At 47.8% G+C, this 15,855-nt stretch overlaps 1 protein-coding gene across 1 annotated transcript in view; it reads right to left on the minus strand.

Annotated features, from left to right (window-relative positions):
• The window catches only part of ipo4 (importin 4), a 186,908-nt gene that overhangs the window by 84,174 nt on the left and 86,879 nt on the right, over window positions 1-15,855 (minus strand). The window contains exons 19-21 of the mRNA XM_072501599.1: window positions 15,725-15,834; window positions 11,280-11,357; window positions 573-630 (exon numbers count right to left, since the gene is read on the minus strand). Coding sequence (XP_072357700.1) covers window positions 573-630; window positions 11,280-11,357; window positions 15,725-15,834 — 246 coding nt within the window. The remainder of the gene's footprint in view (window positions 1-572; window positions 631-11,279; window positions 11,358-15,724; window positions 15,835-15,855) is intronic.

Raw genomic sequence — 15,855 nt, forward strand, 5'->3', positions numbered from 1 at the left:
TTTTTTCCAATTACGGGGCAATTTAGCGTGGCCAATCCACCTACCCTGCCCATCTTTGGGTTGTGGGGGCGAAACCCACGAAGACACGGGGAGAATGTGCAAACTCCACAGGGACAGTGACCCAGAGCCGGGATCGAACCTGGGACCTCGGCGCCGTGATCATAGAATTTACAGAGCAGAAGGAGGCCATTCGGCCCATCGAGTCTGCACCGGCCCTTACATAGAGCAACCCACTCCAGCCCACGTATCTACCCTATCCCCGTAACCTAGCAACCCCCACTTAACCTTTTTGGACACTAAGGGCAATTTAGCATGGCCAATCCACCTAACCTGCACATCTTTGGACTGTGGGAGGAAACCGGAGCACCCGGAGGAAACCCATGCACACACGGGGAGGACGTGCAGACTCCGCACAGACAGTGACCCAGCCGGGAATCAAACCTGGGACCCTGGAGCTGTGAAGCAATTGTGCTAACCACTATGCTACCGTGATGCAGCAGTGTTAACCACTGCGCCACCGTGCTGCCCAGGAAAGGACAGCGTTGCACTGTGTTCAGAAATCGGATACTCACATCGGTAATGCGGAAAATTTCTTCAAAGCAGGTTTCCATAAATGGCATGAAGGCGGCCCTGAAGCAAATAAAACGCAATTAGCTCAAAGTTTGGTGTAAAGCTCTAAGCAAAGTGAGACTGTATTCATAAGCTCCTCTTTGAAGATACGTGGAGAGGATCCATTTAATAATAATAATCTTTATTGTCACAAGTAGGCTTACATTAACACTGCAGTGAAGTTACTGTGAAAAGCCCCTAGTCGCCACATTCCGGCGCCTGTTCGGGTTCACAGAGGGAGAATTCAGAATGTCCAAATTACCCAACAGCACGTCTTTCAGACTTGTGGGAGGAAACCGGAGCTCCCGGAGGAAACCCACGCAGACACAGAGAGAACATGCCGACTTGGTACCTATTGGGCTTATTGACGAAATCGGTTTTTATGTGGGTGGATTGGTTGGTTTTGTCATTAGTGTGGGCACGGGGGGTGGCAAGGATTAAGAGGATGATGCTTCAGAGGGAGACGGGCGTTTGGCCCTTCCAAACCGGTTATATTATTGGGCGACGAATGCCGAGAAGGTGCCGGGGTCGGAGCTGTGAGGAGGAAGATTTGTGGGGGAGGACGGCGGCAGGCTCTTGCAAAGGGTTGGGGTTGCAGGCGCTGGCAACGGCGCCGCCTCCTGGTTGCCCCAGAGAAGTACTCGGTGAATCCGGTGGTGGCAGGTACATAGTTTTGGCAGCACTTTAGGTTGGGGGCGGGGTCGATGTTGATGCCGATCCGAGAGAACCATGGGTTTGAGCCAGGGAGGATGGATGCGAGGTTTCGGGGATGGGAGGAGCGATGGGTGGTGGAGATGAAGGTCTTGTTTTTCAAAGGGTGGTTTGAAAGTTTGGAGGAGTTGGGGGAGAAGTTTGGGATCCCACGAGTGGTGGGAATTGTGTGAAAAAGGTGTTTCCGTCCTTTCCAGTGGCACCTCCCCCATCTCGCTGCTGGAGGCGATGTTGTCGGTGATTAGGGGAATCGTGTATGTGAAACGTGATGCCATTTGAATGTATTTGTAGAGATTCCTTTGTCTCCAATAGCACTCGGTTCGGGAGACCCCAGGAGGCAGCTTGTGTTCTGGGTCTTTGTGAAGCGAGTCAGACTTGCACGTTGGTTAAAAATAAATAATACTATGCCTACAAATCCATCTCGAGTTTTATTGAGGCCAGACTGATGGGTCAAGAAAAATTAATATTGTCATTTGGTGCCGAAAACCCGAGATTTCTCCAGACGGTCACCGGCCAGCTGCGAAATCAGAATTAGACTGATGTTGGACAAGGAAAGTGAAACGGGCCCACAATGTGTGTAGCTGGAAAATGACCGACATTGGTTTTCCCCTCTTCTCATGGTCTGATTGGTCTGGTCACTCGCGGTTGGTACGGAAAGATCGTCTCGACGAAATCAAAGGTCAGTCTGATGATTAGAAAATTAAACTGATGGGATATCATAATTGATAGTTCAGTTTTGGGCTAATTGTGGAACTGATGGGACATCAGAAAGATGGTTCAGTTCCACAAGTGTTTTTAAAACTATAGTTGATTAAGCTAAAATTGTATCCTTGGACTGTAGTGGCGAGAAACACAGTCTTGAGGACTAGTTAGAGATTATGGGGCATCCATATGAAATGAAAAAATGAAAATCGCTTATTGTCACGAGTTCAATGAAGTTACTGTGAAAAGCCCCTCGTCGCCACATTCCGGCGCCTGTTCGGGGAGACTGGTACGGGAATTGAACCGTGCTGCTGGCCCGCCTTGGTCTGCTTTAAAAGCCAGCGATTTAGCCCAGTGTGCTAAACCAGCCCCATAGAACTGGATGCTGCATGTTAGTTAAAGCAGAAATCTCTCAAAGGGTTAACAGCAGCAGCCAAAGTTAAAGACGACAGACAGTGCTTCTCACACGGGCCTTGAGATAGCAGCAGCCTGTGGTGTAATCGGATACCTTTCTTTCGAGTCAGTGAAACTCCAGCAAACTTACGTTTGAATTAATTAAAGGAACCCAGTAGATTTCTCCACCTCTTTGATAAAAGTTAATTATTTTAGCAAGCAATTGATTGAAATTGCCAGAATCTTAAGTTTGAATTACTTGAAATAATGTTTATTTCATTTTATTTGTGAATTAATAGAAACTTAAAGAAACTCACTGACACCATTTTATAAAGTGTAAATCTGGCGATGACAGTTGACTTTGCTCCGGTATAAATTGCCGCAGCTAACTGCTCCCTCATTGATAGCAGCCAACAGTTTTGTGAATGTAAGAAAAACTTGTTAAAAGAAAAATTGTTAAGATAAAGAATTAATTAAGTTGTCAAAGTTATACAAGTTTGTGTTAAGCAAATTGTAAATTCAGTTCTGAGTCGCGATCAGAACTAAGTTTGCAGTAATTCAATTTGAATTTTCAAACATTTTAAGTTTTAAAAGAACACTGTTAAAACCTTTTAAATAACTTTGCCAAGTAGCAAAAATTGCCATTGTTTATAAATAGGCAAATAAATAAATTTTAAAAAGAACCGAAGTATGAAAGCTAAAGGGTTAATTGGATTATGGAGACAATATTGTCAAGAGGGATAAGATCATGTTATTAAGTTGGCAAGAAAATGCCTTTCAAATGGGGATTCCAATTAGTGAAGGGGGGAACCAGAAAACTCTGGAGATCTTGAAAAAGGAGTGAGCATTCCAAAAAAAAACACGCAAGTAAAGAGAGGGAGACACCTAGCGGGGCAGACTCGAGTACAAAAATGGGCTACGTAGTTCAATGGCTGACCTTGCATTGACAGACAGAGGATGAACTAGAGAATTGGACCATGTCGGCTAGAGTCCCGACTGCACCAGTCGCATTGTCTCCAGAACCACCAGGGTATCATAATTTATATCCAGTCACTGCTCCCCAGATTCAAATCATGCCAGCCTCTCTAGTCCCTTTGGTTAATAGTTTGGGCCCTATTTCTGCACCTTCACTGTCTGTTAGAGAAGGGGAGCTCTGTTCCACAAGCCCAGTTAGCTCTAGGACCCGATCTTGGACAATGAGAGGGGCCTGATCCTATCCAGAAACAATTACGCATACCACCTAGATTCCTGAAGACCGATATAGTAGGACAGAAAAGTATGAGAACAAAGAAAGAGGATGGGAATGGTTCTGAGGAGCTAGAGCTCCCCCTAGTGGAAGGGAAGGACGTCGAAGTCTTTGAAGAGCCAGAGGAATCCTCTAAAACGCCCCCTAGTGAGACTCTGAGACAGTTTCCGATTAGGAAAATACCCAACGCATATGCTGCAACAGCAGCAGCCCAGTCCACGATAGACGTTTATTTCCCATGGAGACCCAGTGAGATGATTGCTATTCTGGCTGCAATCCCAGACAGGAAGAAATCTCTTGCTGCTTTCGTGGACTATCTGGGAACTACCATCTCAGTTTATCAAGCTGATTCAAGGGACCTCTGGGTCCTAGTCCAGCAGATTTTAACCCCAGCAGAGTACCGCAGTCATCTCAATCATTAAATTATGCTAGCCACGCCGCACTTCAGCAAGCCCATGCCTTGGTCGATGATAGATGGGCACAAATCCTGAATTCATTGAATGCCACATTTCAAAAGCCCATAAACATCTCTGCTATCTTAGACCTCAAACCTAAAAAGACTGAAGAGCCAGAGGAATTTCTGGAACGTTTTAATGAAATCTACCGTGGGCAGTCAGGCGACTGACCAAAATGGTCAGAATTCCTCTCAATATTGTGCTATGTTAATGCATTGCCTACCACCTTCCGTGGCTACTGCCGTGAAATGTAATAACATGAATTGGACAGAGAACGACCCTTCTCAAATGGCCCGGGCAGTCAGATTTTATTGGGAGGGTGTAGGCCAGGAAGGAGGCTCAGTTGCAAAGATTAAGACTGAGTATGTAATGAAAAAGGATGATCTGAGACCCCAACCAGTGGCAGATATAGAGGGAACAATGCATGTTTTAATTGTGGCCGTACAGATCACTGGCAACAGGAATGCCCCTTTAAAAGACGGGCATCAGGAGACTACCCGATCCAAAAGGAGGGGGTACCCCCAAGGGGAGGACAGATGAGGTACACCGACTTCTCCCAGGCAAACCCTTTCCCAACACAAGATTGACTAGCTAATTTAGTCATAAGGACTCTCCAATCGGACAGGGAACCTATTATTTCTCTGCCGATAGGAGATCAACACTGACCATTTGTAATCGACACTGGAGCAGCCATGTCTTCGGTGCAATCAGAACTTCGACTACCACTATCCGACAACACCCAGCATTTGTCGGGGTCCCAAGGACAGGTGTGTGAGTATCCTATTTCTGAACCTGTGACAGTCACTTACGAGAATAAGTCTGCAGATCATCAGTTTGTGGTGACTACTGGATTGGACTGTAACTTGCTGGCCTGAGATTTACTGTGTATCTTCCAGCTACAGCTAGAGTGCGGAGACGAAGGGGTAACGGTTCAATCATGGAGGATGAGACAACAGTGTTATATTTCTATTACACCCTAGTGGTGGACGTTAGACATTGAACATTCACTGCATCACGTTACCCTGGCCCATGACAGAACAGGGAGTTAGATGACAAATACCGGCCGTTAATTGGGACCGAATGGCTAGTCAAGATTACAGCCACAGTCACGGGAAAAGAAGGTACAGCCGATTTTGTTACAATACCACCACATTTATGGCCACGGTCAGTTTCTGTAAGCCCTCATATTACACGTCAGGTCCATGACCAGTACCATGCCAAGGATCTGGGGCCTATGGTAAGGAGGGCAGTGGATCATTCAGATCCAACAGAGTACGCACTTCAAGTCATGCCAGACGGCACTTCCATAAAATATTTTGAGGTCCCTGAAACGATTAACACTCTACTTCAGCCAACCCACAGCTCTGGAAGAATAGGGGATTCCTTACCTCGGCCGGCACAGAAATATCCCACCAGGGTTTAGTTAATGACCTACTGCAGGCCCTCCTTATGCCCGCACAGATTTCCGTCATTAAATGCGCTGCCCACACAAACGGTAAGACCCCAGTTGACGTTGGTAATGAACAAGCATATTGTGCAGCGCGGACAGCTGCGCAAATTCAGCAAGTGATGGTGCCTAAAATGCTAGGTCAGACTAAACGTTCTGCAATAAATAGGTCTGCCTCTGACAAGCCAATGCCAACCATCCAAGACGTCATAAGGTTACAGGAGAACGCTCCTGAGAGTGATAAACAAATGTGGAAACGGTTAGGTTGTACATATGATTCTGTTTCTTCTTTATGGACCATGCCAGCACATCAGACTTGTATGTCTGAGGTACTGGGTTTTATGGGTCATCGAATGTGTACACTTTGCAACTCATTGTGGAGCTCGGGAGACTAGTGATTTGTTGCTGGACACTTGGTGGCACCCTAAAATGCAGGGGTTGGCCCAGAGTATCAGTAATAAGTGTTTGATTTGTCAGCAATATAACACCGGCAAAGGTGTCCCTGGAGGTATGGGGCAGTTGCCCAGTGGTCCCTTTGAGATGCTCCAAATGGATTACATTGAGTTAGAAAGGTGTCAATGTTATAAATAAGTTTTGGTTATTGTGGATGTGTTCAGCAGATGGGTCGAGGCGTATCCGACTACCGATAATAAAGCTGCTACTGTGGTTAAAGTTGAGGCGGGAAATCATTCCACGGTACGGCATACCAGCTCAGTTGAGTTCTGATAACAGGCCTCATTTTCTTGGACAGATTAACATGCCTCCCTTCCCCAACGCTGTTTTACAGGTGTGGAGCATGATGGGGTGGCTACGCACCGCCTGTGTAATCTTCGGCCTCGCCTCGCTTGGAGGGACATCGGCGGCGGAAATGGAAAAGGGAAATATCATCTATATCTGTAACCCCAACCAAACTACACGGACATTTCATTTATGCCGAGGTGACATTCTGCGACTCGTGGAAGGTCATCAGGTTAACGGACAATGCAGGACTCATGAAGCAATTGCACCGGTCCTGGCGATGGGAAGGGAACATTACATGGACATTGCCTTGTTTTTGGAGTACATGTAAATTTGATTTTGGATGTGTTAAGATTGGTGCCATAAAGGTAACATCAGACAGTCAGGAGAGGGTAGGACGGTAGCCTTGTGGATAGCACAATTGCTTCACAGCTCCAGGGTCCCAGGTTCGATTCCGGCTTGGGTCACTGTCTGTGCGGAGTCTGCACGTCCTCCCCGTGTGTGCGTGGGTTTCCTCCGGGTGCTCCGGTTTCCTCCCACAGTCCAAAGATGTGCGGGTTAGGTGGATTGGCCATGATAAATTGCCCTTAATGTCCAAAATTGCCCTTAGTATTGCGTGGGGCTACTGGGTTATGGGGATAGGGTGGAGGTGTTGACCTTGGGTAGGGTGCTCTTTCCAAGAGCCGGTACAGACTCGATGGGCCGAATGGCCTCCTTCTGCACTGTAAATTCTATGATAATCTATGAAGAGGTTGTGAGAGAGAGAGGGGGACTAGAAAGAGGACGGTGTGTGTGAGAAGGGGAGTACAACTAGAACGTGGGTTATCAGGCGATATACTTAATTCATTTAGGACCCAGAATGAGGGAAACCTGGGTAGTATGAATCTCTTCTACCAGATCTACCACCGCTTGTATGGCCAGGGACGGGTTGTCTGCTACCCGAACCCCGCATCGGTGTCTAGGTTATTTTCTGTTTCACCGCTTTGGGGCACTCCCCAAACGGTGGTTCATTGTCAGCGTTCCGAGCCACCGCCCGAGCAAGTCACTCTTCCTTACGATCCGGGTTCAGCACCACCGGCTATTTGCCTTCCCCTTCCTCGGGATAATTCCCACTCACAGTAGGATAGGCTGCAACGGTGGAGGGCGTACATACCTATCCACTTCACTCCCAATAGAGACTCCCGGTCGTATGAGAATTGTTTCAGCAGTGACGGGTACGGCTGTTTGCTGGTAGAGGTGGAAACGAATATAACATGTCTGTTCTCCACCTGTACGGACAGGCGGTGTCATATCACTCAGGCATCCGGCCACTGCGTCTGTTACAACACCAACTGCGTTCCATTGAACGCCGGCCTCCAGCTCCTTTGTGGCTGGGCAAATGTCTCATATCACTGTTGGGAGTAGGGCTTTCCACATTGCTGGGAGGCCCGAATGGACGTTCCAAAGCTGGATAAACTGGGCTACTGGGGGATCCCTACGAAACCGATATACTGATTGTGATGCTAGCCTGTACACGGAGCAAGGATACTACTTTATTTAATGGCACAACAACCAATGTTTTGTCACCCACATTTCCCTGCCAAATTGCTATCGGGACTCTAGTCCCTACCGCAGTCTCCTGCCCCTCGGCGTGGATGTTGCACAATCAGTTGGCACGCCGGGCAGTCCCAGCCGAATTCTGCGTGAACTGGAAAAAACCTCAGGTTCTCGCACCCAACCGGGGCCCCTCAGCCCGGTGGGGAATTCTGAGCGTCTTGACATTGGGAGGTGTGGGGGGTTCCTTGGCGGTCAGCAATAGGAATTATTTTTTTTGTGGCCTTACCATCCTGGGAAACAAAACCTTGGGAGCCCTCGGGGCAATAATTAAGGAATTGTCTCAGCTGCAGTTGTTTGCTATGCAGAACCGGTATGCTCTTGACTATCCTCGGGCCCGTGAGGGTGGGGTAATCGCCATAGTGCAGGGCAAGTGTATCATGGGAGTTCAAGACTTAACCGCTAACATCACTAAATTTATGGATCGCATACGGATCACCTGGACGGTATGCAGGATCCTGGCTCTTGGGGTAACTGGGGATTCGGAGGTTGGAAGGACTGGTTGATAAATATGGCCATGTATTTAGCAGTGGCTATTGGTTGCATCTTTGTGGGCCCAGCCATCCTTAAATGTGTGATGGGTAGGATGCGGGGTGCACTTGAACAGATAGACGCCCCAAGAATCTTGGCTGTTAGGATCCATGAGAGTGCAGCGGATGAAGGAGGCTACAACAGGAATTGGAAATGCAGCGACATATCTTTTTAGATGAGGGGCCGTAGCTATGGATTGAATAGTTTGGTTATCATGGAATGATAAAAGGAGGGAATGACGAATGTGATATAAAATAGTTACTTTAGAGATATTAGTTACTGTAATGTAGATGTAGGCGGGTCTAATTCATGTTAGTTCACAGACAAAGGATTTCAGAACGCATGGCAAAACAAGGGGGAGGGGTGTCCAGCTAAGGACGAGAAAAGGATGTTGGGTAATAGGGGGCCAGAGGAAGGGATGGGAAGTGAGCCAATTAGGATGTATGGCCAGGTCAGGAGGGGTATAGGATGACCTATGGGAATCGTGTATGTGAAACTTGATGCCATTTGAATGTATCAGTAGAGATTTCTTTGTTCTACAGAATCACTCAATTCTGGATAGCTAGGAGACTAGTTGTGTCCTAAGTTTCTGTGAAACGAGTCAGACTTGCAAGTCAAATAAAAATAACTAATGCTATGCCTGCAAATCCATCTCGAGTTTTATTGAGGCCAGACTGACGGGTAAAGAATTAAGATTTCTCAAGAGAACACCCACAAAAACACAAAGGCAGGTTGTGAAATTGAGCTGAATGAATCTGGTCATTTGTGGGGCCGACACTTGGAAAAAGTGACCATGAAAACTGATGGATTGTTATAAAACCCAATTGACCTCTTTGGGAGGAGAGAGAACGAGGCGAAGAGGGATTTTGTGGGCCTGGCCATCCTTAAATGAGTGATGGGTAAAATGCAGGGTGTACTGGAACAGATAGACGCCCCTAGAATCTTGGCTGTTAGGATCCACGAGGGTGCAGCGGATGACGGGGTGCTGCAACAGGAATTGGAAATGCAGCGACGAATCTTCTTAGATGAGGTGCCGTAGCTACGGGTTGGACAGACAGGTTATCATGAAATGATAAAAGGAGGGAATGAGAAATTGAACAAACGAATGTGATATAAAATAGTTAGTTCAAATATTAGTTACAGTAATGTGGATGTGATCAGTCTAATAGTAGTGAGTTCACAGACAAAGGATTTCAGAAAGCATGGCAAGGAAGCGGGGAGGTGTGTCTGGTGGAGGATGGGAAAAGGATGCTGGGTAACAAGAGGCCCAGGGTTAAGGAATAAGAAGTGAGCCAATCAGGATATATGGCCAGGTCAGGAGGGGTATAGGATGGCCTATGGGAATCGTGTATGTGAAACTTGATGCCATTTGAATGTATTTGTAGATATTCCTTTGTCTCCAATAGCACTCGGTTCGGGAGACCCCAGGGGGCAGCTTGTGTTCTTGGTCTTTGTGAAGCGAGTCAGACTTGCAAGTTGGTTAAAAATAAATAATACTATGCCTACAAATCCATCTCGAGTTTTATTGAGGCCAGACTGATGGGTAAAGAAAAATTAATATTGTCAATGGGGTTAGAGGTCGGCAATCTATGAGAGGATTTTGGAGAATAAGGCATCTCTGGAGGGGGTTAAGGCCAAGTGGGAAGAGGAGGAGTTGGGGATGGAGCTGGAGAAGGGGATGAGATGCGAGGTGCTGCGGAGGGCGTATGCCTCAACTCGTGCGCGAGGCTGGGGTTGATACAGCTAAAGGTGGCGCACAGAGAGTACCTCACAAAGTCGAAGATGAGCCGGTTGTTTGAGAGGGCGAAGGATATTTGTGAGCGGTGTGGGAGGGGGACAGCCAATCACGCACACACATTCCTGTCCTGCCCAAAGATGGAGAAATTTGGCAGATCCTGCTCGTGGATTTGGAGCCCAGTCCCCTGGGGGGCCATATTCGGGATGTCAGTTGCAGACGGGAGCGGGGCAGATGCTTTCACCTTCGCCTCGATGGTCGCTCGCAGGCGTGTCCTGTTGAGGTGGAGGTCAGCTTCTCCACACTGTGCTTCGGTGTGGCTGGGGGAATCTAATGGGGTTTGTGTACTTGGAAAAGGTGACATTCGCTTCGAGGGGAGCGAGTGAGGGGGTCGACAAGAGCTGGGCCTTGTTTGTACTACATCTCATGGCGCTGGTCACCGTCAACTGCTAGGGGGAGGGGAGGGAGGGTTTCATGTTGGTTTTACTTGGTAATGTTCGGTATTTTGAATTTTAAAATGTTAAAAATTTGAATCAAAATACTTTTTTTAAAAGATCAATTTTTTAAAATCCCTTCATCGGAATTGGGCGTGACTAGACCAGATTTAGTTGCCCACCTTATTGAATCGTTGCCGTCCCCGTATGGTGCAGGGACATCCACTGCGCTGTTGAGGAGGGAGTTCTAGAGTTTTGACCCAATGACAGTGAAGGAACAGCTTCAATGTTACCAGACTCCTGAATCGCCCTCTGAACTGATTTATCGTATGTCCTATGTATGGAACGCTCTGTCCGCAGAACAATACTTTGCACTGTGCACCAGTGGCGGAGGGAGTTACCGATTAAGGTGGTGGATTGGGTGCTGGTCGAGCGGCGCTGCTTTATCCTGGATGGTGTCGAGCTTCTCGAGTGTTGTTGGAGCCAGGTAGGGGGGTTGGGGGGGGGGGGGGGGGGGGGGGGGGGGGGGGTAATCCGTCATTTGTGCTCTGTAAGTGATGGGCATGCTTTGGGGAGTCAGGAGGCGAGTTACTCATTGCAGGACGCACAGTTGTGCGGGCGGGGAAGAGAATTGTACCGGACGCAACGCAGATCAGGGCTGATGGACGTTTTCTGATGGTCTTACCCAGTGTTGACAGCAATTTCTCCCAAAGCATCGCAGGCATCCTCCTTCTCATCGAGATAGGCATTCTCCACGCTGAAACTGTTCAGGACACAGAGGACAGTATCGTTCAGTACCACGCGGAATTGAAAACATTGCATCCAGCTCACCTGGCCAATTTTGGCATTTTATGCTTCGCACTAGCCAGCTTCCATTTATTGACATACTTCTTTCCACCTCCCGTAGTTTGAAGGCACTCCCTAGTGCTCGTGAAGAGACCCACTTTCCAACAGCCATCGCGCAAAAAGAAATTTTCCTTGGGTTTAAAATACAGAAAGCCATTCACGATTTAGGGCCAGCCAAAGTGCTTTTTAGTCACCACTGTCCTGTCGGAAAGGCGCAGGCATTTAGAACATAGAACATTACAGCGCAGTACAGGCCCTTCGGCCCTCGATGTTGCGCCAACCTGTGAAACCACTCTAAAGCCCACCTACACTATTCCCTTATCGTCCATATGTCTACCCAATGACCATTTAAATGCCCTGAGTGTTGGCGAGTCCACTACTGTTGCAGGCAGGGCATTCCACGCCCTTACTACTCTCTGAGTAAAGAATCTACCTCTGACATCTGTCTTATATCTATCTCCCCTCAATTTAAAGCTATGTCCCCTCGTGCTAGACATCACCATCCGAGGAAAAAGGCTCTCACTGTCCACCCTATCCAATCCTCTGATCATCTTGTATGCCTCAATTAAGTCATCTCTTAACCTTCTTCTCTCTAACGAAAACAGCCTCAAGTCCCTCAGCCTTTCCTCATAAGATCTTCCCTCCATACCAGGCAACACTCTGGTAAATCTCCTCTGCACCCTTTCCAATGCTTCCACATCCTTCCTATAATGCGGCAACCAGAATTGCACGCAATACTCCAAATGCGGCCGCACCAGAGTTTTGTACAGCTGCAACATGACCTCATGGCTCCGAAACTCAATCCCTCTACCAATAAAAGCTAACACACCGTACGCCTTCTTAACAACCCTCTCAACCTGGGTGGCAACTTTCAGGGATCTATGTATATGGACACCGAGATCTCTCTGCTCATCCATACTGCCAAGAATCTTACCATTAGCCCAGTACTCTGTCTTCCTGTTATTCCTTCCAAAATGAATCACCTCACACTTTTCTGCATTAAACTCCATTTGCCACCTCTCAGCCCAGCGCTGCAGCTTATCTATTTTCCACACAGTACGATCTCACAGACGGCCATGTGACAATGGTCAGGGCATCTGGAGGTAAATAATGGCCAGGACATCGGGGAGAACAGTCCTGCTCTTCTTTCAAGCAGGAATCTGGGATCTTCCGTGTGCACCGGAGAGGATTGTTGGGTTTAGCACCTCATCCAAAAGGCAATATCAACAACAGTGCAGCACCCACTCAGTACTGCACTGGAGTTTATTGCAGAGATGCAGGCGTTGGACTGGGGTGAGCACAGGAAGAGGTCTTACAACGGGTTAAAGTCCAACAGGTTTGTTTCGAATCACTGGCTTTCGGAGGGCTGCTCCTTCCTCAGGTGAGCGAAGAGGTGGGTTCCACAAACACAGCATATATAGAGACAAAGTCAAAGATGCCAGCGATACTTCGAATGCGAGTCTTTGCAGGGAATTAAGTCTTTACAGGTCCAGACGGTGCATCGCCAGGCAGGAATGTTCCCTTCCAGTCGGGGAACACTTCAGCAGCCAAGGGCATTCAGCCTCTGATCTCCGGGTAAGCGTTCTCCCAGGCGGCCTTCAGGACGCGCGACAACGCAGAATCGCCGAGCAGAAACTGATAGCCAAGTTCCGCATTCATGGGTACGGCCTCAACCGGGATCTTGGACTCGTGTCTCATTACATTCACCCCCCCACCATTTGGCCTGGGCTTGCGAAATCCTACCAACTGTCCAGGCTTGAAACAATTCACACCTCTTTAACCTGCGATTAAAGCAGGTTAAGCAAGGAGTCAGGAGGGCTAGAAGGGGTCATGAAAAGTCATTGGCAAATAGGGTTAAGGAAAATCCCAAGGCTTTTTACACTTACATAAAAAGCAAGAGGGTAGCCAGGGAAAGGGTTGGCCCACTGAAGGATAGGCAAGGGAATCTATGTGTGGAGCCAGAGGAAATGGGCGAGGTACTAAATGAATACTTTGCATCAGTATTCACCAAAGAGAAGGAATTGGTAGATGTTGAGTCTGGAGAAGGGGGTGTAGATAGCCTGGGTCACATTGTGATCCAAAAAGACGAGGTGTTGGGTGTCTTAAAAAATATTAAGGTAGATAAGTCCCCAGGGCCGGATGGGATCTACCCCAGAATACTGAAGGAGGCTGGAGAGGAAATTGCTGAGGCCTTGACAGAAATCTTTGGATCCTCGCTGTCTTCAGGGGATGTCCCGGAGGACTGGAGAATAGCCAATGTTGTTCCTCTGTTTAAGAAGGGTGGCAGGGATAATCCCGGGAACTACAGGCCGGTGAGCCTTACTTCAGTGGTAGGGAAATTACTGGAGAGAATTCTTCGAGACAGGATCTACTCCCATTTGGAAGCAAATGGACGTATTAGTGAGAGGCAGCACGGTTTTGTGAAGGGGAGATCGTGTCTCACTAACTTGATCGAGTTTTTCGAGGAGGTCACTAAGATGATTGATGCAGGTAGGGCAGTAGATGTTGTCTATATGGACTTCAGTAAGGCCTTTGACAAGGTCCCTCATGGTAGACTAGTACAAAAGGTGAAGTCACACGGGATCAGGGGTGAACTGGCAAGGTGGATACAGAACTGGCTAGGCCATAGAAGGCAGAGGGTAGCAATGGAGGGATGCTTTTCTAATTGGAGGGCTGTGACCAGTGGTGTTCCACAGGGATCAGTGCTGGGACCTTTGCTCTTTGTAGTATATATAAATGATTTGGAGGAAAATGTAACTGGTCTGATTAGTAAGTTTGCAGACGACACAAAGGTTGGTGGAATTGCGGATAGCGATGAGGACTGTCTGAGGATACAGCAGGATTTAGATTGTCTGGAGACTTGGGCGGAGAGATGGCAGATGGAGTTTAACCTGGACAAATGTGAGGTAATGCATTTTGGAAGGGCTAATGCAGGTAGGGAATATACAGTGAATGGTAGAACCCTCAGGAGTATTGAAAGTCAAAGAGATCTAGGAGTACAGGTCCACAGATCACTGAAAGGGGCTACACAGGTGGAGAAGGTAGTCAAGAAGGCATACGGCATGCTTGCCTTCATTGGCCGGGGCATTGAGTATAAGAATTGGCAAGTCATGTTGCAGCTGTATAGAACCTTAGTTAGGCCACACTTGGAGTATAGTGTTCAATTCTGGTCGCCACACTACCAGAAGGATGTGGAGGCTTTAGAGAGGGTGCAGAAGAGATTTACCAGAATGTTGCCTGGTATGGAGGGCATAAGCTATGAGGAGCGATTGAATAAACTCGGTTTGTTCTCACTGGAACGAAGGAGGTTGAGGGGCGACCTGATAGAGGTCTACAAAATTATGAGGGGCATAGACAGAGTGGATAGTCAGAGGCTTTTCCCCAGGGTAGAGGGGTCAATTACTAGGGGGCATAGGTTTAAGGTGAGAGGGGCAAAGTTTAGAGTAGATGTACGAGGCAAGTTTTTTACGCAGAGGGTAGTGGGTGCCTGGAACTCACTACCGGAGGAGGTAGTGGAGGCAGGGACGATAGGGACATTTAAGGGGCATCTTGACAAATATATGAATAGGATGGGAATAGAAGGATACGGACCCAGGAAGTGTAGAAGATTGTAGTTTAGTCGGGCAGTATGGTCGGCACGGGCTTGGAGGGCCGAAGGGCCTGTTCCTGTGCTGTACATTTCTTTGTTCTTTGTTCTTTGATTATCCCTCTATCCAGTCGCACAGTCTAGACCTCTAAAGACTTGATTACCAGCAAAGACTCGCATTTAAAGTATCGTCTTGCATCATTGACTTTGTCTCTATATGCTGTGTGTGTAACCTAGCTCTTCACTCATTCGATGAAGGAGCTACGCTCCAAAAGCTAGTGATTCCAAACAAACCTGTTGGACTTTTACCTGGTGCTGTAAGACATCTTACTTACTGTGGTGTTTATTGGTCACCATCTTACATTGATGGACCCCACGTTTTAATTCTCCCTCACAGCTGCAGCAAATCCACTTAGCACTTTCTCCAGTGCCTCTACGGGAGGCCAAGTGCAATAAAAATTAACAAAATGTTCTTAATGGTCTAACCCTTGCCTATTTTCTCTCTGGTGCCCCTCCCCTAAATACAGAGTGGGGCTACGGACAGGTGGGCAATGCCACCCTGCCCGCTTTACTCCACCAAATTACAGCCTCATTCAAACTTGAAGCAAGAGATAAACCAATCCAGACTGAAGCCATCACGAGCAGGCTCTCCACAGGCCCAAGTAAAGGCTGAACCGGAAAGGGCCGTCTCAACATACCCGGTGATGTCAGCATCGTCGTCATCCTCCTCCTCTTCCGTAATGGTCTCCTCTTCATCAAGGTCATCGTCCAGCAGCAGGAAGGTTTTGCTGTCGTTGTCGTAATGCGCCTGCAGAGAAACAACAGCAGG

This window comes from Scyliorhinus torazame, chromosome 5 (assembly GCF_047496885.1).
Source record: "Scyliorhinus torazame isolate Kashiwa2021f chromosome 5, sScyTor2.1, whole genome shotgun sequence".
NCBI lineage: Eukaryota > Metazoa > Chordata > Chondrichthyes > Carcharhiniformes > Scyliorhinidae > Scyliorhinus > Scyliorhinus torazame.